The 20023-nt window shown below is 48.4% G+C and overlaps 1 protein-coding gene across 1 annotated transcript; it reads left to right on the top strand.

Annotated features, from left to right (window-relative positions):
• Nucleotides 1–7220: 7220 nt before the first annotated feature.
• Nucleotides 7221–19513, top strand: CLDN1 (claudin 1). The gene is made up of 4 exons (XM_074833975.1): nt 7221–7537; nt 15781–15945; nt 16439–16523; nt 17007–19513. The coding sequence occupies exons 1-4, from the start codon at nt 7315–7317 to the stop codon at nt 17167–17169; spliced, it is 636 nt and encodes a 211-aa protein (XP_074690076.1). The 5' UTR covers nt 7221–7314; the 3' UTR covers nt 17170–19513.
• Nucleotides 19514–20023: the final 510 nt, after the last annotated feature.

A 20023-nucleotide genomic window follows, 5' to 3' on the forward strand; every position in this document is an offset into this window, starting at 1 on the left:
TGTCATAAGGGCTGAGGAAATGGATAGAGGTCATGGTCCAGGCACAAAAAGTGAGACATAGCCATATCCTGGGACAGAAATCTCTGAGCAATCTCTAAAATGCTGACTATGGCTTGGGCTTTTCCTTGACATAAAGGTTGCCCCAAAACCAGACTCACGGGTACTTGAGCTTGATGGCTTAGTTGCTCACTGGATGAGCAACATAGGTGGTGGTAACTCTGACGTCACGGCAGTAACTCTGTCTTCAGTATTGGCTTAACAGCAGTTCCTGCAGAGGACTTCAGATCTAGTCATCAGGCATCCTCTCTTCTTCCTCCTTCTACCTGTTTGTTATATCATTCCAATGTCTCCTTCCTTTCTTCGAAAGAAAAAAATTTTTAAGTGGTGATCCTGAAGGTGATCAGATTCTTCACTTGCCAATCACAGGAAATTAATTCCACAACTAGGCCATCAAGCTCATACATTGATCACAACCACCACCCATCACTGAGTCCCTGGTAGAGACTTGGTGAGATATGGGTAGAAATGTGATTCCTGCTATAACTGGTCCCTGGAGGTTCAGGACCAAAGACCTTGCAGGCATCAGGAACACAGTGAGAGCAAACAGGATGGCTGGATGCCAGGTGTTAGATCTTCACTGAGCCCATTCCCTGGAGGACCTGGGAGATGTTTTCCTAATTACACTTAGAAAACTCTTACATGGATGGTACCAGGGATGAATTTTATCTTCTCAGAACCTTGGTACACATCTCTCATGGCTCATGAACTGAGTATGACACTCACACATGCATGGATCTGCCTCACTATCCCTCTCAGTCAGGCCTGCGTCTCACTTATTCTCATTGTTCCTGCTCTCCTGCCCTGGGACTCCAACACCAGAAGCTGCTGTGCTCCACTTGGCCCTAGTGGCACATGGTGGGGAAAGTGACCACATTTTGTGGTTGACCCTTGCAGCAAGGCTCACTCTCCACCTGCCACTTCGCTGTTGAGTCTCTTCCCTCGATGCCCCACCATACCTGTCCCATCATCTGACACCACAATTAGTTTCATACATTTTGAGAAAGACATTGGTTGATGATATGACATAGAGATATCGTCTGTCAACAGCAGAAGCAAGTTTAATAACTCCCTACTTTTCCCACCATTACCTCTCTAGTACTGTGAAACTCATTGTTTCCATTCATTTGATTGTGTCTGACTTTTGTTTTCTATCTGGCCTCTGGTACAGAATGTCCAGTGAAAGAACAATCCTAAAATAGAAAAATCGAAAGCAAAATAAATCCTACCGTATGGGTCAAATCTCTTGGCCTCCATGAGATTGGTTTCATGCCATGGAATCTCTATCAGAGCTTCCAGTATCACTTTGGTAAAGAACACGTGAGTGGCTAAATGCAGGACCACCTTTATTTCTCAGCAGCTTACTGCCTTGCACAGACAAGCCCAGCAATCTGAGAGCTCTGGGTAATGACACACACCGTGCAGCTTTACACATGCCAAAACCACTTGTTTACAGACAGGAATGATTTCAGTGTTTTGGGGCATTCTGAGGGACAGTCTCGGGCCTTGTGGTCATTTGTGGGTTGCTGATTCAGGAGAGGAGAAAAAGGCAACAGGTGAAAACTGAGAAGCTGGGGAGGAGACACGATCCCTTCCAGAGCCCTCACCGGAGGGCGGTTTGGAGGAGAAGCCAGGAGTTCAGCCAGCCTTCAGACTCGTGCAACTTCAGTGTGTTACATACAAGCACATTTTAACTAGAGCCAGATGAAATCCATCATGTGAAGAGCAGAGTGAAACAACTCCCAAACTGTAGCTTTATTACAGCCAGTGAGGAAACATGAATGTTTGAATGACTGCAAGAAAAGGGTTGATTATTAGCTTGGTTTATCTCCAGCAGATTAGGAATTCCAGGTCATGTCTGCTGACCAAACACAGAAAGGTTTATGTTGTTTCTGACCCCCAACATTTGAGAAGGAATAATTCCTACAGCCCATTTTAAACCAAATTTTCACAACATATTCCCTGTGTGTAGTCAGTATTAAATAAGCCCAGTCAGTTCCTCTAACTGATGCTGCCTCTATCAATCATACATTTCAATTCCAAAGAGGAAATCTGAGCTTTCCTCCTGGAAACAGAAATTTCAGTTCAGCTGTGCAGGTTTTGGTGCTATTCACTATCCTGTTGCCTTTTAGGCAATAAGAGTCATTTGGATGAGGTCTTCTCCAACAACCTTTTTAAAACTTTGTACTGAATGGCAGTCCTGCAACAGTGAGCAGCTGATGAAGGGTTAAGGTTTCTTTGTGCTGCTGTGCTCTCTGCAGCCCTGCAAGCTGTGATCTTTGGCTGCTTCAGCTACTACCATGGTCAAACACAACATCTACCCCTCACTGCAGACTGGGTTGGACACAATCCTGACTAATCCCAAGGAAGATTTGCAGCCGTCTTAGATCCTCCTGACATCTGGGCAAAGACATCTGGGCGCTGCCTGCAAAACAGTGCTTGGAGCTAAGGTTCAACAGGGGTGTTTCTCCTAGATGGATGAGGGAGTAAGCGGGAGAGAGAGAAGAAAAAACAGCCTGTAGATAAACAACAAAGTCGTTTTAAGGTTTTTCTAGACAATGTAAACCAAAGTTAAATGCATGTGGTCCCACAGTCTGCCTTTTCCCCAGAACTTTGGGGAAGCGAGTCATAGGGTTCAAAAGAAACAAGATGTACTTTCCTGTGAAACACAGAGTAAACCTGCAAAACTCCTTGCTGCAGGATGCTGCAGGTGCCAGAAATTTAAAAAAAAAAAAAAAAACAACAAAACTAGCCAAATTTACAGAGGAAAAATCAAGTGAGAAAAATTGAAGTTAAAAGTACTGGCGCTGGCTCAGGATATATTCAGACATGGACCAGAGAGGGCTGTAACACATTTTGGGGTAGGGTCACTATGTGCTTGTGTTATTCCCTGGCTCTACAACTGTCTGTCACCAGAAACAGCAACTGGGTTGATGTTGTCTGGCCATTGCCATTTTCTGGTCCATATGTGGAAGCTCATGTCTCCTCTCTGAAACCAGGATCATGTAGCTGTGCCTGCTCTGCGCACCTGCCCATGTGCAATAATCAGAATGAGATATTTCCCCCTAATACAATAGTTTTAGCTCAGCGATGAATTCAGGGCAGCCAGGGGGCCAGCTTTAGGGGACGCCAGGACAGAGGATCACACGTGACCCCGTGTTCTCCAAACACAGGCTTTGCACAGTGATACCTTCCCCAAGAAATGTCTGAGAGAAGAGGAAACCAGGCTGCTCACCTGCAAGTCCTGGCAAGCGTTATAGCTTGTTTTTGCCAGAAAAGGAAACAGGTATCGTTTACTACTCACAGAGCACAAATCTCTGCCGAGTACGGAAGTGAGGCTGCTCATCTGACTAACAACACCCAAAGGAGCAATATGACCAAGGTGTTAAGCATTTGCTCAGTGCAGCAAGGACTGCTGCACATGAAGACAACCTCTGTGAACAATTAGAGGAGTCTCTCTATCCGCAGACTAAAACATCGCAGTTTGATTTCAGTAACTGTCTATATACATGCCTTTTCTCACTTGATACTGCTTTTGGAAAGGGCAAAAAATGAAGACTCACATGTTTACTTAAGAACAAGCCAGTCACTAAGGTCTGTCAGTACTGGAGTACCTTTAGCCTAGAGCATACAGAGGAGATTGCAACATCTTGGATAAACCCAGGTCTTTCAGCTGAGATTAATGATCTGAAGGAACGGTATTTCCCCAAAAGTTGAGTAGAAATAATAGGTGAAAATAGAGTGAAAACTCTTTGGGACTTCCAGTGAAAAAAGAATCTTAGGCAAAGGAGGAAAGGCAGTGATTATTGAGTAAAAAGAGGGGTTATTTTGCCCATTGAACCAGTCCAGAAAATCATCTAAAGAAAAGAAATAAGATATTACATGTTTCAAAGAAAAGAAGGAAGGGCAGAAGAGGAGACTCGATGCTTTTAGGGGTGCTGTAAAATTCTCCACAAATTCCAGAGCACTGAGAACACTGATGAGTGATGAAGGGGAAAAGCGGAGTTTCAGTGTTTATCTTGCTGTGTAAATTCCTTGTGATGTCCACAGAAGGATTTGCTGGGTTTTGAAATCTTTCATGAAACGTGAGTAATAAGTATCGACTTCAAATTGTCCCTTGAAAGCAAAATATAAATTGAGTGTTCAAGAAGATGGGACTCTATGCACAAGGTGTGTATGTGGGTTGTCAGGGGTGTTCAATGGTAAAAGAGACACAAGCTCTCACTTCCACAAAGCAAGATGCAGGCACAGAACTTGTGCCTAGAAAATGTGCACAAAGGCACAGAGAAGAGCCTGTGCTGCAGCCTACATGAGCTATCGGAGGTCCAAGAGCACATGGGTGTATCTCAGTATTGCCTTTCATCGCTTTGTTTAACCCAAGGCCACTCTGTCATGCATTCACCCAGTAACGCTGCCCAGTGCAGCACCCATCAGGGACAGAGGAGCAATGGGGCGGCTGTACAGTCCCTCAGGAACACAGCACCCATCTCCAGGCAGCTCTAGACTGTAACCCCACAGCACTCCTCACAGAATAAGACTGTCTTCAGTCTAACCTTCCTGGCCTTCTGCAAGGGGAAGAAACTGAGGATGCATGGTGTCCTACTGTATGTCCAAACAGTCAGACTCACACTATGGTCAGATTCAGCACAAACTGGCCCAACGGTGCCACCAGGACACACCCTAAGACCAGCTTTTCCCAAGTACTGGGTGGGCATGAATTGCAGTCCTTCCAAGAGCCAGCAGCATGTTCAGAGTGCTACATCATACAGCACATGCCTGCTACATGCTACATGCTCCTCAAGACCACTCTTGATGTCCCTCCCAGTGCAAGTGCAATTGGATCATTGCCAGCCAGGACTTTTCCCTGAACTCTCCTAGGACGTTCAGTAGAAAGCCCAAGTCTTTCCCACATAAACCAGCTCTGTTCCCCTCCTGGCTGCTCAGAGCCTGTAGCCAAAGTGTCTAAACCTGCTCCAAGTGTCGTTGGAACTTGTACCCCTGTCCAGAGCTGACCTCGCAATGCAGGATTCAGTGAGGAGCTGCCTGATCTGTCTGGGGGGTGGCAGGAGGGTCAGGAAAGGGGTGAGTCAGTTCAGCTCTCTGAAGCACCTGGGAACACTGCACATTCCTTTGCAGACGGACATTATTGGACTGATATGACTACCCAGACATCAATGATCAAATCCAGACACTCCTAACCCTGCTCTCCTCAGGTTCACATGGGTTTCTGCCCTGCCTCTTCATCAGGCAAGGAATTGTTCCTCCCAGGGACCAGCTCCAACAGCCAGCACCCTGCTGGTTTGTGTACTCCCTGTAGCAGAGTTCTTGATGAATACGCAGAGAGATGTATCTACTTTGTTATCTCTGCATTGCCAAAGAAAATTTGCTGCTTTCCTCTTCCTCACTCCCAAAGCCATAAAACTGGGGTCCACAGAGACCCGGGAAAACACCATTTCTTCAGCTGCAGATTCACAGCTCCCTAATTCCTTTGAAAGTGAAAAAGGACACAACTGGAAAAGTTTGCTACCAGGTAACTAGGATGGATTTCGTCACACCAGTGCTGTTGCTTGGATGTTGGGGACCGGCAGCCACAAGTGTTTTCAGAGCAAACCAGCCTTGCTTTGTCTCTGCCCGGTGTGGCGAGATTGCAGTTGCTTTTCTCCCCTTTGACCCCCCCACCGGCATTGCGCAGGACTGGTCAGGTAATCACGAGTCTGTTTGTTTGTCTGTTTGCAAATCTCAGGAAGCAGCTCCAGCAAAATCTCCTAAATCATCAGAATGCAGCAAACCACGGTGTCAAAACAATACAACCCCATGCCTACCTCCAGCAGGACCTTTATCAGTAATTATCACCTGTTTATCTCAGAGCCTGGCATTAGAGCAGGTCCAGGCTGAACATCCCCTCCATCCAGCCCATGGTGAGGACAGGCAGCACCACCCACATCAGCCATGTGTTCCCCGGGCCCTCTGAAAGACACAGTATTTTCTCACTCTGCCTATTCCGAGTCCGGATCTGTCAATATTCAGATATTCACGTAGGAGAAAGGGACACAACAGTAACTGGACAAATACACGCCTGAGAAGGAGGACACTCCTTCCTGGTCTGTAATCCCCTTGTTCAATAAACCTTAGTAAATCACTGAAGCATTCAAACACCGAAATTTCTCCTTCAGGGAGAGACCCAGTAATGCAAAGATTCACAGCACATCATCCTTATTAAAATGTTAGATTCAAAACTTCGGATTCAGGGTCCTGGCAGCATTTGTACATGGATGATGAATGTTTGCTCAGCTGCCTCTTTGAAAGCCCTGTAAAATCATAGTACTGATAATTTCCATGACTTCTCTATTGCTTCCTCTGCAGCAGTTTATTCCCACGTGTGCTGCGTGCCCGAGGAGCCGGGCAGTGAGCCTGCCAGCGGGAAATGCCCCCCTGCCCGTGCCTTGCAGTGGCAGCACTGGGGTGGGCTGAGGAAGGGGGGTCACTGGGACACCAGCAGCACAGGGGGGACTGGCACGGCCCCATCTCCACCTCTCCTGTCCGATGTGCTGGCTCAGGGAGGGTGTCTTCGCCGAAAAGGGAAGTTTATAGCTCCGGCTGGTAAAGGGCAGCAACAGGCAGCAAGGCCCGAGGAAGGTGAGTGTGGGATCATGGCCCCCCAGCTCTAGAAGGGGGGAGACTCACGAGCACAACCAGGGCACCCTTTGGAGGTGCCGAAACCTCCAAGGGTGCCAAAGCATCCCCTGGCACGCCCCGGGGGGGGGGCACAGAAAGGACAGTCCCACCAGCCGTTTCTCCAGAGGCACTGAGGGAGGCTCTGAGGGGGGAGTGTGGGCCCCAGGGGCGGTGGGTCGGGGCGAAGCCCAGAAGGAGGGGTCACTCCCCGGGGGGGTGCATTTTGGTGCCCCCCTCACCCCGGGGGTGTCGACATCCCACCCCCCCGACGCTGCGCCCTAAGGGATGAAGTAGGTGGCGTGGGGGATACGGCAGCAGCCAGGGCGGCTTCACCGCGGAGCAAAGCGAGGGGGTGCGAGGGGCCGCGTCCCACCGCGAAAAACCCCGCGGGGCGGGGCGGGGGCGCGGCCGCCAGGGGGCGCACTTTACGCGGCTTTAAAAGCTGCGCGGGGCGGCGCGCGGGCGGCAGTGCGGTGCGCGGAGCTGAGTGCGCGCTTTCGCTCCCCTCGCAGCGACCCTCCGCCGGCGCGGAGCAGACCCCCCCCCGCCCCGCGCTCCCACCGGCCCGGGCTCCGCGCAGACATGGCCAGCGGGGGTCTGCAACTCCTGGGCTTCGTGCTGGCCTTCATGGGCTGGATCGGCATCATCATCAGCACTGCCATGCCCCAGTGGAAGATGGCATCCTACGCGGGGGACAACATCGTCACGGCCCAGGCGCTCTACGAGGGGCTGTGGATGTCGTGCGCCATGCAGAGCACGGGGCAGATCCAGTGCAAGGTGTACGACTCGCTGCTCAAGCTGGAGGGTAAGTCGGGGCTGGGGGCGTGCGGGTGTTGGGGTGTTTGCCCTGTCGGAGCTGAGGCTGGGGGTGACCGTCCCGCCGGGGTCATCCTCTGCGGTCGGGGCTGAGGGTACCGGTCCTGTAGGGTCACTACCCCCACGCCGGTGCCGGTCGTGTCGGGGCTCGGGATAAAGTGCTAGGACGGGGGGTGCCAGTACTGTCGCCTCTCGCCCAGTGCCTGTCCCGCTGGGGGTGCCAGTGCCGTCGGGTCTCGGGTCTGTGCCCCGCTGTAGCTACGCCGCCTGTCCCTTCGGGGCTGAAGGTGCAGGGCTCGAGGTCACCCATCGTCCCGTCGGGGCTCAGATGCGCGTCCCCCTGGGGCTCCCCGGTGGCGTTCCCGGCCGGGGCGAGGGTGACTCCCCAGTGCCTGTCGGCCGGGGCAGCCGGGGCTCTGCGGCGCCTGCTGAAGAATTTCCCGCGTCCCCGCCGGGCGGGGGGCGGAGGGGCTCGGCGGGGCCGTACGCGGGGGAGGGAGCTGGAGCCTGCCCGCACGCCGGCTGCCCGTCCGTCGTCCCCCGTGTCCCGTCGTGTGTGTGTGTGTCCCCCAAAAAAAACACCTGTCCCGGGAGGGGAAGGGTCAGATGCTGCACGTGAGTTCGGGAAAGCGCCGTGATTGCGAACAAGAGCGTTCGGCGGTAGAAGTTCAGGCAGGGGCTGCCTGCGTTTGGGCACGGCTCGGCAGGAAGCAAAGTTTCTCAGCGGTGCTGAAGTGGGCTGTTCGGGCACGGAGCCTTTTCTTTTTTGCGTTTGACTGTTTTGGTCTTTTGTTCACCGGGAAAGTCGCTGCTTCTCCCGTGGGGCTTTGGAGCAAAGGGCTGGCAGGTGAGCTGCACTCTAGCTCAGGTAGCACTGGCTGTAGCTTTTAGGCAGAGCAGTACATCAAGGTACTCTCTAGGTCTCTTATCTTATCCTGGGACGGCGAAGCCATCTCTCGCATGCGAGAACTGCGGCCTGGCTTGCTGGGGTGTTGTTCGGGGCGGTCACGCCGAGCAGGAGCCCAGCGAGGGCTGTTTCTAGGGCGCTGGAGCATGTAACTTATGCTGACGCCCAAAGGAGTTAAAAAAAAAAAATCATCCTTTCTCAATATCGCTCCCCTCATCCCGAGTCCAGTAGTGTTCTGGAACACCTCCATTCCTCTCCCTCCCTAATTAATAAAATAATAATTGTCACCTTGGTCACCTTCTCTTTCCCAAAGGAATGAGCAGGCAGTTTCACATAAACCGGGGATCATTGGGAGTATCCCCGACTTAGACCGCCACCAACCCTTCCCGCGTGTCACCCAGTGAGGCCGGGCACCCCGGGCCCCACCTCCATTGCCAGCCCACATCGGTCACGCCTGCTCCCTTGCCCCGAACACCCGTGGGCCCTGTAGCTGGAAGAGGCGCAAGCGACTCCCTTGAGGAGTGCGGTGCACCCACTTAGCACTGACTGGGTGTAGGGCTGGGGATAATCAGGGCTGGGCTGAGCACACAGTCTGGGGTGGTTTGAGTAGCAATTATGTATAAGCTCAGCTTCAAGCCTCTTATCTCTGACTGGGGGTGGGGGGTGCAGATGCCAGCAGTGCTGAGGAATCTCCAGCCACCACCCCCTGGGTGGGTTGCGAAAGGCTGCCTCGGGGGCTCTGTGGCTGCAGCCCATTGTGCTGTAAATGAGACCTGCCCGCGGAATCAGGTGCGGAGCCTGGCTTGCACGGACTCCCAGAAACCTGCCCCAGGACCTTCAGACCTGGCCCATTCATGGCTGAGTGCTGAAAACCAGCTGCTCCCCTCACCTTTGTCCTGCAAACAATGAGGGCTCTTCTCTTCGAGGGCTATGGGGGAGGGAGGTGTGAGGTGCCAGGGACCGAGACTGGGCTATTAGTGGGCTTTTCTGCTCTCACAGAGCCCCTGGCCCTGCAATGTGCCCTTGCCTGAAAACTCCCAGGAAGCCCAAGAAATCGCAAGGAATGTTTTCCTCCTTAGGAAAGTCAGTGAGGGCTGGCTGAAGGACTCCTTGCTTAGGTTGCACCTTTCCCGCTTGAAAGCAGATCGTGCCTAGGGACATAACACCTTATCTGCTGTTTTCCCTGCCTGCTCTCCCTTCAAGGTCTTACAGCCACGTAGGCTTGGGCAGGGACCAGCTGTGGTTTTAGGTGGAGGTGTGAAAAAAAACCCAACACATTTATACCCCATTCAACAGCCGCACCCTGAGACAGGTGCAACTGGGCAGTAAGAGCTCCCCTCCTGCATTCGTTTATGTCACGGTGAAGGTGGCACAGCTATGTAGGTAGAAACTTCTGCCTGGCCACGCTTTCCTGCCAGAGCTTCACATGCCCTGAATGCTCTGAGCCCCATGTCAGAGCCTCGTGCTCTGATGGGAGAGGTTCAGATCTGTAATTACTTTGTCTGTGTAGAAGGGAGTGAGTGAGCCTCCTCGCACCTGCAGTAATCCCATGGTTGTGGGAATGCTTTGCCAGGGAGCTTTTGTGTATCTGGTAGCTATTGCCATTCCTCCAGATTGTGTGTGTCAGTGTTTGGCTGCTTGGACTGATGCTGCAGGTCAGAGATGTGGTTGGCACAAGCTGATAAGCACCGTTAGCCAACTGAGGGGCCTCCAGCTTGCCGTGTGGCCATGCTGCTGGAGTGCACCCATGCTGGCACTTCTCCCGCAGCTGCGTTCAGCTGAGGGCTTATGTCAGGGCTCCTATTCAGGCAACAGAAAGGCTGCGTTTTGCTGGCTTACGTGAAAAGCAGTGCGTGGCCACATGCAGACATAGAGGCAACAAAAGCCACCCTTGCAACAAGGCTTTGTTGCACAGCCTCAGCATTGTTCTTGTAGCCCTCCAGCATCATCCATGGAGCTTAGCTGAGCTTTGTGCTCCTCCGGGGTCTTAGGGGGATGGTCTCAGACGCAGGAGGAGAAGGGCTCCTCCTGGTACCTGTCTCTGGAAGCTTTCAGCCCCACCTAACCACACTCTACTGTTCAGAGTAGAGGTTGTTCTGGGTCCTGTCTGGGCTGTTTTGGCTGGAGATACTCATCGCCCTGTTTGGTTTTGCTGGGAGAGGTTCTGTGCTTGAGACAAGCTGAGACTCATCTACCACTTCAGCACCAAACCTAATACATCCACAATGAGCCTTTGTGCCCTAGCCCAGAAAATAAACAAAGGTTTGGATGCCCTCTGGGTCAAACAGCATCACTGAAACGTGAAATCTTCCCTCTTCCATCTTTACCACCCTGGCTGAGCCTGTTCCAGGAGCTAGGGAAGAGGATGGGTGGGGGGAAGGAAGGGTTCGTGAAGCTCAGGTTACTGCTGTTCTGTTGATGGTGGGGGAATTGGGAGGGTGGTCCAGGGAGGGACGTAGCTATAACATGAGGGACAAATGTGTCCAAATAGCTTGTCATCTCTCCATCTTTAGATCTGGAGTAAGCAGGTAGAACCTGCTGGTATCTGTGCTTTCATGTGGGTTAAGGGTTAACTTGCTCCCATGTTTCTCAATCCCTGTTCCTTCCTCATGAAAAATCATGATTGAGTGATAAAACAGTCTCACTTGTGCCTTTGAGAAGGTAGAGGGTTACTTGGAATGCCACCGAGGCTGTTCCTGCACGGTGTTGTGTCTGCAAGAGGGGATGGGAGTCTGTTGCAATACACTGACTTTATTGCTCTACAAGCAGATTCTAAGCAGCTTTAGTAGCTAGTATTACTATGTGTTACTAAATCTCTTGGTAAGGGAATTTCCAGGCTTCGTGGGAAAACAGGCTACCCAGGTCTCCTCTGACCAGGAATCTGGAAATGGTGGTACTTGTCTTGCCGGCAAGCTTTCTCTGCAATTTGAGTGACTGCAGGAGGGCATTGAACCTTACTTGCTTTGGGTTAGGCAGAGTACAAAGCCACTGTCACTTACTGAACCTGTCCATTTTGGACTGGACATGCAGTGAGGACTTCCCAGCCTTTCCATTTTGGCAAGAAACATGACCCTGTCTGAGTCTGCGTCCTGGGCAGATTCCTCTGTACAGTCTTCTAGACTTGTGAGGAGGTGCTTTGAAGGAGTACAGACTAGCATATCTGATGGTGATGGGTGTGCAGGGTCTCTGCAGGGGCTAGTAAGGGGGTTGAAAGCCTCCAAGCCACTGGCAGGCTTTTGGGTCCAGCCAGAATGACTGCAAAGTGTGAAATGATTGCTGGCTACTTCTGAAGCTTACTTGGATCTTCATTCCCTTGCCAGCTGTACTAAAGTAACTTTCACATGCTGGCAGGGCAGAGCAGCAGAATCTCAGATTCCCCTCCTTCCAGGAGATGCAGCTTTCATGAAACCCCAGTGGGAAGGCTTTGAAGGCTGCTGACTTCTCTTGGAGCTGGACTGTGGGATGTGCGTCCTACACTACAGGGGTGCTTGTAACTCTTGGGGAACTTGACTTGCAGAGATTAGAGGCAGCTGCACAGCGTCTATTTTCACCTGTATTCTGTCATCACTTGGTTACATGGAGGCCCATGGGAAGGGAAGGAAAAGTCCATAGTTTGCATACAAACAAGGCAGTCAATGAGCATCCCTATCAGAAAATAATCTGCACACAGAGCCATTACAGCGATTTTACATTACAAACAAGCATTACAAAAATCCCATGGCACTTTACCAACAGATTTTCTATAATGTAGATGACATAAACAGAATAAATAAGGAAATGTGATGACAGAAAAATAACCTCAAATGTATGCTGGTGAAGTCCTTTTAACTAAGCAGTTGCCGGCAATTACTTCTGTGTCAGGTAATGATAACTGTGGGAGGGGAAAAGTCTTACGTAGGCTTCAGATGAATTGCGTTGTGTAGTTTGTGTTCAAATTCACTAACAGTAAGTCAAAACTGTTAGCAAGTTTTAAAATAATGGGTTTCATCATGTGAAAGGGGTGTGAACTGCTGTGTCATTTTTTGTGGATTTACACAGTATTTTATGGCCTGCAAAATTCACGTTTGTTGTTAACCATCCTCAGTAGCTTTAAGCCTCAGTTCTTCAGTACTTGCTGCTTTGTTGCTATAGGCTTTTCAGGCCAGGTCTCTCATTACTAACCAGCAATAAAAAGGCTTGGCTTCCGAGTCAATAGTGGTTTATATTGACAAAATACTGTTGCTATCTGACAGCTGTTGCTGGGTGCCAGGCCAGTTTGTCTTGTCTTGTACAGGACTCTTTTTTTCCCCCACGGGCTCCCAAGACTGCCTGGGCTCTCTGACAGCCATGGGAGGCTACAAGCATTGTGCTACCTGTTCCTGTTGGTGAGAGTTGCAGCAGCAAGGAGTGTGGGGGAAATCCTGTTTCTCTCTAATATGATACAAGTTGTAAAGTTAAATTGCTGTGGAGTACTTCTACTTGTCTGTAGCCAGTCCTGTTTAGCAGGTTGACAATATTGTATCATTTGGGATTTTTTACAGCACCTGGAAAGACCCATGTGAACAATAGAACTAATATTAAACTAGTGTTCTCAGCCTCTGGATGTGCAGCTTCCATTGACAACACAGTTGTTAATGTGTACATAGTAACTAATAAGTTGCATGATGATTAACTGCAATGTACAGCACACATTGCAAAAGTGGTAGGAAGACAAGTGCTGTCTCCCAGCACATGCTGTGAGCACAGGGCAGCCGGGAAGGGTGGTTGGCTAATACAGACATGTCACATTAAAACTTCTTGGGATGAAGGGACAGTCTGTTCTGCAAATGTGCCAACCTGCCTTTCTGTCCTACTGCAAGCTTCCTAAATGCTTCTGTCCTCTTACACCATGGAGCCATGCATAAAGGAGGGGTGAGGACACCAGGAGATGTCCCTCCAGCATCTGCTGCTGAAAGCAGGTGGCCCTGGGAGATGCTCACAATGCTGCCTTTTGTTCAGCTGTTTCTGCAAAGCTGTCGTGGCATGCATCCAGTTAATACTTGTTCATTTTGAGATTTTTAGGAGGTTTTGTAGCTAGGTCTTCTGAGGTCATAGAAACATTTTCAAGCATCTTCCTGTGTTTGTCCCTGTGTCTGTTAGTACTGTGTTTGAAGGGGAGAGGTCTCTTCCCACCCTTATAACAAGTTTTCTAGTTGTTGGAGATAACATTTCCCATTTTCAGCTTCATGAAAGAACTCTTTCAAAACCCTCTCCTCTAAAGTAATTTCTTCTGCAGCAAGACTAAGCCCAATTTACTGTAGACTTGATGAAACAAATTTGGTACCTCTGCAGAAAATGTCCTTTCCCATGCAAAGTATGAACTACTGTTCAGCCACTGGCCTCTCCAGAGCTACTGATGTAATGCACAATTTACCCTTAAATGTATGGCAGCTGAATTGGTTGCCTGGGTGGTAACCTGTCAGTTGAAGTCTTTCTGAAAACTGGCATAATTTCTGTAAACTAGAAATTATTTTTAGAGTCTAATCTCTGACAGTGGGGATAAATCTATTAAAAATGTGTTTGATTATTGCTATTGTGATTTATGCTAAAGTGATAAATGGCTTTGTAAATGGGTTTCTGCAATCAATGCAGCAGATGGGTTTTGGTTTACACCTGGTGGGTGCTGAGGTGAGTCACTTTTCCCCTTTGAAGGAGGTGAGAGGTGACATTCACCAAGCTGATTGTGGGATTTTTCCCAAGAAAGCCAAAACTATTCTTACAAGGTGTGTCCCTTCCTATTGCTCTGATTATTGCCTTTTTATTCTATTGTTTTTAACTGGTTTCATAATCTATTTACAGAATAATAAGGTTGTATGTGTAGAGGCAGATCCAGATCTATCTTTAAAGCAGAACTAGAACCTGGTAGACTGTTGGTGTGGGTCACAAGAATTTTCCTGCACAAGCAGTGCCATGGGGCAAAGTGTAGTAAAGAAGCTGCAGAGGGTAGGTGTGCAGCTGTGCTACCCTCCTGGCCAGTATCAGATTTGAACTCCTGTCTGTGTTTCAGGTTGGGCCAAAGAGCCTGTTGTTGTAGCACAGGCTCTGATGGGTTTGCAGGTGCTGTGTTGTAGGTTTAAATCTTGCAGCTGCAGTTGTCCAAGCTTGAAGTGCTTTGCAGAGCTCTAGCAGAATGTGGTCAGTGTGCTTTGAGGGGTGAGCTCTCCAGACTTGGGAACAGATTCTGGTGGTACTTTGCTAAAACTCTGCATGTGTCACTGCTACACCTTCTGTATCAAGGGACACTTTTGCTTTGGTTACGACTCCTGGGAGCTTGTTCCTTTGATTAACCAGCCCTGTTTGTTCCCACACATTAACAGGACTGTATATTAAAATCAATGCTGTTCAAACAAACCTGATTTGCTAGGCAATAAAGCGCTTAGGCTCTTATTTCACTGCTATTCAGGTGTTTTGTCACCTGAGATTTTTTCAGTAATGACTTAATTTATATAATTTTCTTTCTCCTTTGGTATCAAGAAAATCTGAGTTCAGTAGTTCATGTACATAAGGTTAGTGTGCTTATACCTTCAGATGAATCAAAATAAAACCAAATTTTGGATAAAGTACATTGAGTCTGTCTGTTCTGAAGGCAAATACAGGCAAATACAACCCTTGCCTATGGGAGGCATTACCCCATGCTCTAATTCTTCAAAAGCACAAGAGGCTCTTAAAACATTTGAATATTTTTGAGTCTAATAAGCTAAATATTTTAGGTTGGGGGAAAAAAAAATCCTATTTTTCACTTGGCTGGGAAAATCCTGTTTCTGGTGCAGTTGTGTTTTGTACCCTCTGGGACTCAAGCTGAGAATTTAGCACAAAAAAATGCCTAAATTTACACTGAGGTATTTGTATAAAAGACAGGTTTTGGATGTGTTGAGCAATAAAGGGGCCTTGCTGTCTGCTGTGGGATTACTCATATGTATGGCACTATTCATATTAAAACATGTGCCTAAATGCTTTGTCAAGGTAGAGCCTAAATCTGAATACTTCTTTTGATAAACAGATATGTCCTTCCAATTGGGATTCAAATGAACAAGGAACAAAAGATGTCTGAGGGCAATTCCCAGGTCATTTCCTGTGAAAGGCTGCATGCCCTTGTTTGCTATGCATTTTAGAAGAGGCTGAGCGTCCTCTGATCCTGATGCATGACAGTCTCTGGGAGCTTAAAGCTAAAAAGAAATGTCTTGCTTGGTTGTATCCTGTGGAACAGGGAGCAGAGTGTCTTGACACGATTACTGAGCCCAGTAATTTGAATTTCTGTTTGTATCTTGAGTTTTCTTTGTGGTAACTCAAATCCTAATGTCTTCTAGGCAGTCTGCAGGCCACTCGTGCTTTGATGGTGGCTGCAATACTCCTGGGCCTTGTCGGTCTGTTTGTTGCTGTGACTGGCATGAAATGCATGAAGTGCATGGAAGATGACCAGGTGAAGAAGATGCGGATGGCTGTCTTTGGTGGGGTGATCTTCATCATTGCAGGTTGGTAACACACAGATACATTTAATGCTAAATGTGCCATTTCCTAAACGGCATTTATCCTGCATAGGATATGAGAGGATGGGGAGGGCTTGCTGTCATTGCTTCAAGAGCATTTCAAGCTGGGAATTCCCCAGTGGACTTTGGCACAGTAGCTGCTGGCTATCTGAGGCACTTGGGTCTCTTGGCACTATCATTATACTTTCTGTAGGGACTGCATGCCTTCCACCTCTATTAGCAGAGTTGAGTTTGACTTGTACACCCTCTTTCAGTGAAAGGCTGTCAGCAGTCCTGCTTTTGGTGCAATGTGACTGTGTGTGACCTCAAATCCTTTCTTAATTTTTCTCCTAGCCAGCACTAGGCTAACAGCTCAGAACTTACAGGGTAGCAGCAGCTCAGCATCACTTTAGATGCTGGTTCTGCTACACACTTGTTTTTGCAGTGATTTTGTTGATTGCTTTTTCTTAATAAGTCATTGTGTTCCCTTAACATGCAGGTTTGGCAGCACTGGTGGCCACATCGTGGTACGGCAACAGAGTGGCTCGGGCCTTTTATGACCCTTTCACCCCTGTCAACACCAGGTACTGACCCATTTGATACAACACTATAGTATAGCATGACAAATGCTCCCAGGGCTTAGTTTTGAGTAGCAGTGGCTCAAAACAAAGAAGGAAATTTCCTGACCTAGCTGGGTTAGTGTCAGACTGCAGAAAGAGCATTAGGACCAGATCTCATCATCCATGTGGCTTGTAAGTCCTGGCTTTGTTTTAAGGCAGCATCATTGCCAGAGACCTAACTGCTGTGTCTCTAGTGTTCTTCACTAACTGCTTAAGGCCTGGTTTGCACATGCTTGGCCCTGCTGCCCTTGTTTGAGATGAGCTGGCAGACTGGACTAAACCCAGTGTACAAAGCTCTGGGCTTTGAGTCTCAGGCTGCTCCAAACTGCTGCCTTGTAGGAAGCCACTTCCATCCCAATTTCAGTTCCCTTCTGCTTTGTGTGAACATGCTAACACTAATCCAGAGGCATTACTTGTAGTATTCACTTTCTTCTTTTTCTCCTCCAGGTTTGAGTTTGGATCAGCTCTCTTCATAGGCTGGGCAGCTGCTTCTCTGGCCATACTGGGGGGATCCTTCCTCTGCTGCTCCTGTCCACGGAGAGAAACTTCATATCCACCCACCCGAGGCTATCCAAAAAATGCCCCCTCCACAGGGAAGGATTATGTATAATGAAACAAAGGAGAGGAGCCACCAGCACTGGTAGTGAAAGCATTTTGGAGAGGACACTACAATGCCACTGTCCTGAGCAGAGTTCAGACTCTAGGTTCTGCCTTCCTCTTCTCCCAAAAATGTGTATAATTTTGTAATCCTCTTTGTTACTGGACATTAGGGTGGGAACACAGACAATCACTGGCAGCACTCAGGGTCTAAGGAACAGCAGCAGCCCCACCAGAGACACCCAGTGAAAACAGAAGGCAACCATTTCTCTTTAGCTCTTCCCCAGCACCAGGGAAACCTGGAGCTGCTTTGGGAATCTGCTAACCTGTAGTCACGATTTTGCAGCCTTTTGCTCGGACACAATCAACTTAAAAGATCTTGTCAAAAGAGTGATGACATACAGTTAAGCCAAGCCACCTTACACTGCACCTTCTGTTGGCCAACAGCATGTGCATGGACAGTTAGAGTTTTCAATTTAAGTCACAGCAATTGAATTGTGACTGACCCTTTGTTATGCCAATCTGCACAGAAACAAGGGTGCTGAAGATGACGCCAGTAAGACAGTACAAGAGCATTTTAGATCTCCTCAAACATTCCTGCATGTAAAGTCTTTTCCCTAAAATTATGTTTCCCCTTAAGCTATTAGTTTCATCACTTTGTATATATGTCGGGGTCACCATTAGCCGGGGTCCTTATTTCTCTATACGGGAACAGGAACGACACAACACCAATGTGATGATCAGATCGTCCCTCTTTATTTTTCCAATCCTGGTTACATTTATATTCTACTAAGTTCCGTACACGCGCTCATCTATCTTCTAATAGGCTACAGGTTATCTACACGCGCTGTTCATGCGCCTCTACAAGCATTTGCATTGGTTAATTGCAATTAGCATGTAAAGCCCAAAACTTGCCAAAAACTCCCTTGTCTCATACCCTGTTTTGCTCAGACTTGTGTGCTTTTGCTGACCACAGGTGTTTCTCACTTATCTGCTATCTTGTGTGTTTTTGCCAGCCTTATTTTGCTGGCCTTGTCTTCGTCCTTGCATTCTTCTGCCTGCACTAACTTTCCCCCAGCGCGGGCCAGACTCCTACATATATATGTTCCTTTAATTTCTACACACACCACACTGGGCTCTAACTTAATGGAATATAGGACTGAATTGTTACCATCTATTTTTCTTTAAAAAACAACTAAAAAAAGCACCAACATCCATCTAAAAAAAAGTATTATTTTTCCCTTTTACTCACAAATACTAAGCTTAACCCAAGCTTGGAGGTTTCATCTTTCCAGTGGCAATACCTATGAACCTAGGTTAGCCTTCCTCCACAGGTTGGGAGAGAAAGGAGAAGCTTGAAGTTTTATCCCCTTGCGTGTGTTACAGGCCACCTTTTTAAAAAAAACCCACTCTCCTCTTTCCTTGAGTCTTTCTCATTTGGGCTTAGTTACTGATCTCACTTTGCCTTATGCAGCTAAATGTGTTAAACCAAACTGGATGCACTGCTGCTCCCTGATGTTTCCCCAAGAATACCTCACATGCTGCCATTTGATCCTGTCTTTTCTCTTGTAAACACTTTCAGTGATGATATGAAGGCAAATTCCAAGGAAACTGATCCAAAGGTTATGTATGGCATTTTCTTTCAATCCAAGCTTGCCAAAGAGGAAGAAACTAGCATTTTAAAGATAAAGCCATCCTTGCATATTAAGTCATATCTAAAAAGAATAAAATGCAGCTCATCAAAGGTTCCCACCCCTTCCTCTGAAACACCCAGTCAGTCACTTGGTGTTTGACTAACACTGGCTGAGGTTGGCTGGAGTTAAGTCTCATAATTCCTAGAAGTATGGTACCGGTTCTCCAAAGCTCAACCTTGCTTTTTCTACAGAAGGAATCTGCTTGCTTCTGACGAAGCTTTATAATTGTGTATGTGTTCAGAGGCATCAGATTTGTTCATTTCCTTCTGTAGACAGGGAGAGCCTCTGGGGCTGAGTTTATGTACAACAATGGTTGGCGATCTGTATAAGCCTAGTACCTCTGTTTGACCTGACTCTGCAACATAAATCAAAGTTACTAAAAGAAACAAACCAGAGCATTTGCTTCAGGCTTGAGTTGATGTTGGCCTGTGCTTGGAGCTGGGTCATGTGGCTTCCACTTCTCCATGGGGAATTGCCTGTGCATAGCAGCTGCCTCATGAGACCTCCTCTTAGGAGGTGGCAGCTCAGGTCACATTAAAGAGCTGCTGAAGTCTGTGCTTTTGTATTTGCATTAACCCTGAGCCAGGGAGCAGATGCTTGTATTGGGAACTTGTATAAAGTGTTTAAACAATTTCAATAAATGGACTTTTTTAAGGAAAATCAGACTGCATTATCTCATTTCTTGGTTTTAAGCAGAACTTGGACAGTGTGCATGGAAGAAAAGAGGGGGGCTTGGGCTTTTGGATGCTTGCCTGCCAGTATGGAGCTTGTTTAGTTGTGTGTATCTCTAGCTGACATAGGTGGGGACAAATCTTCTGCAGTGAGTCAGGCAGTTGTGGCCTCTGGCAGAAACTCACCCAGTAATCTGCTACGATTGCAGCCCTGGAACCAGAAGGTCTGCTCCTTAGCAAGGCAGGCTGCACCCTGGGTGGGGCAGGATGGGGCAGGGGGAAGGCAGATGGCTCCCTGACAGGGGAGTGGGAGCTGCAGGAATGGGGAAGGGATGGGGTGTGGAGCCAAGGTGGTCCTGGAAGAGATGCTCTGTTTCAGCTGTGCTTTGTTCTCTGTAGCTTTGTGCAGGGTGTAGCATATGTGCAGGCTGTGGCTATCTGCATGAGATGCTCTGCCTCCAGAGCAGGAAGAGACCTGCTGACCTATATGTGTCTCTTAAAC

Source organism: Strix aluco, chromosome 9 (assembly GCF_031877795.1).
Source record: "Strix aluco isolate bStrAlu1 chromosome 9, bStrAlu1.hap1, whole genome shotgun sequence".
NCBI classification, from domain to species: domain Eukaryota; kingdom Metazoa; phylum Chordata; class Aves; order Strigiformes; family Strigidae; genus Strix; species Strix aluco.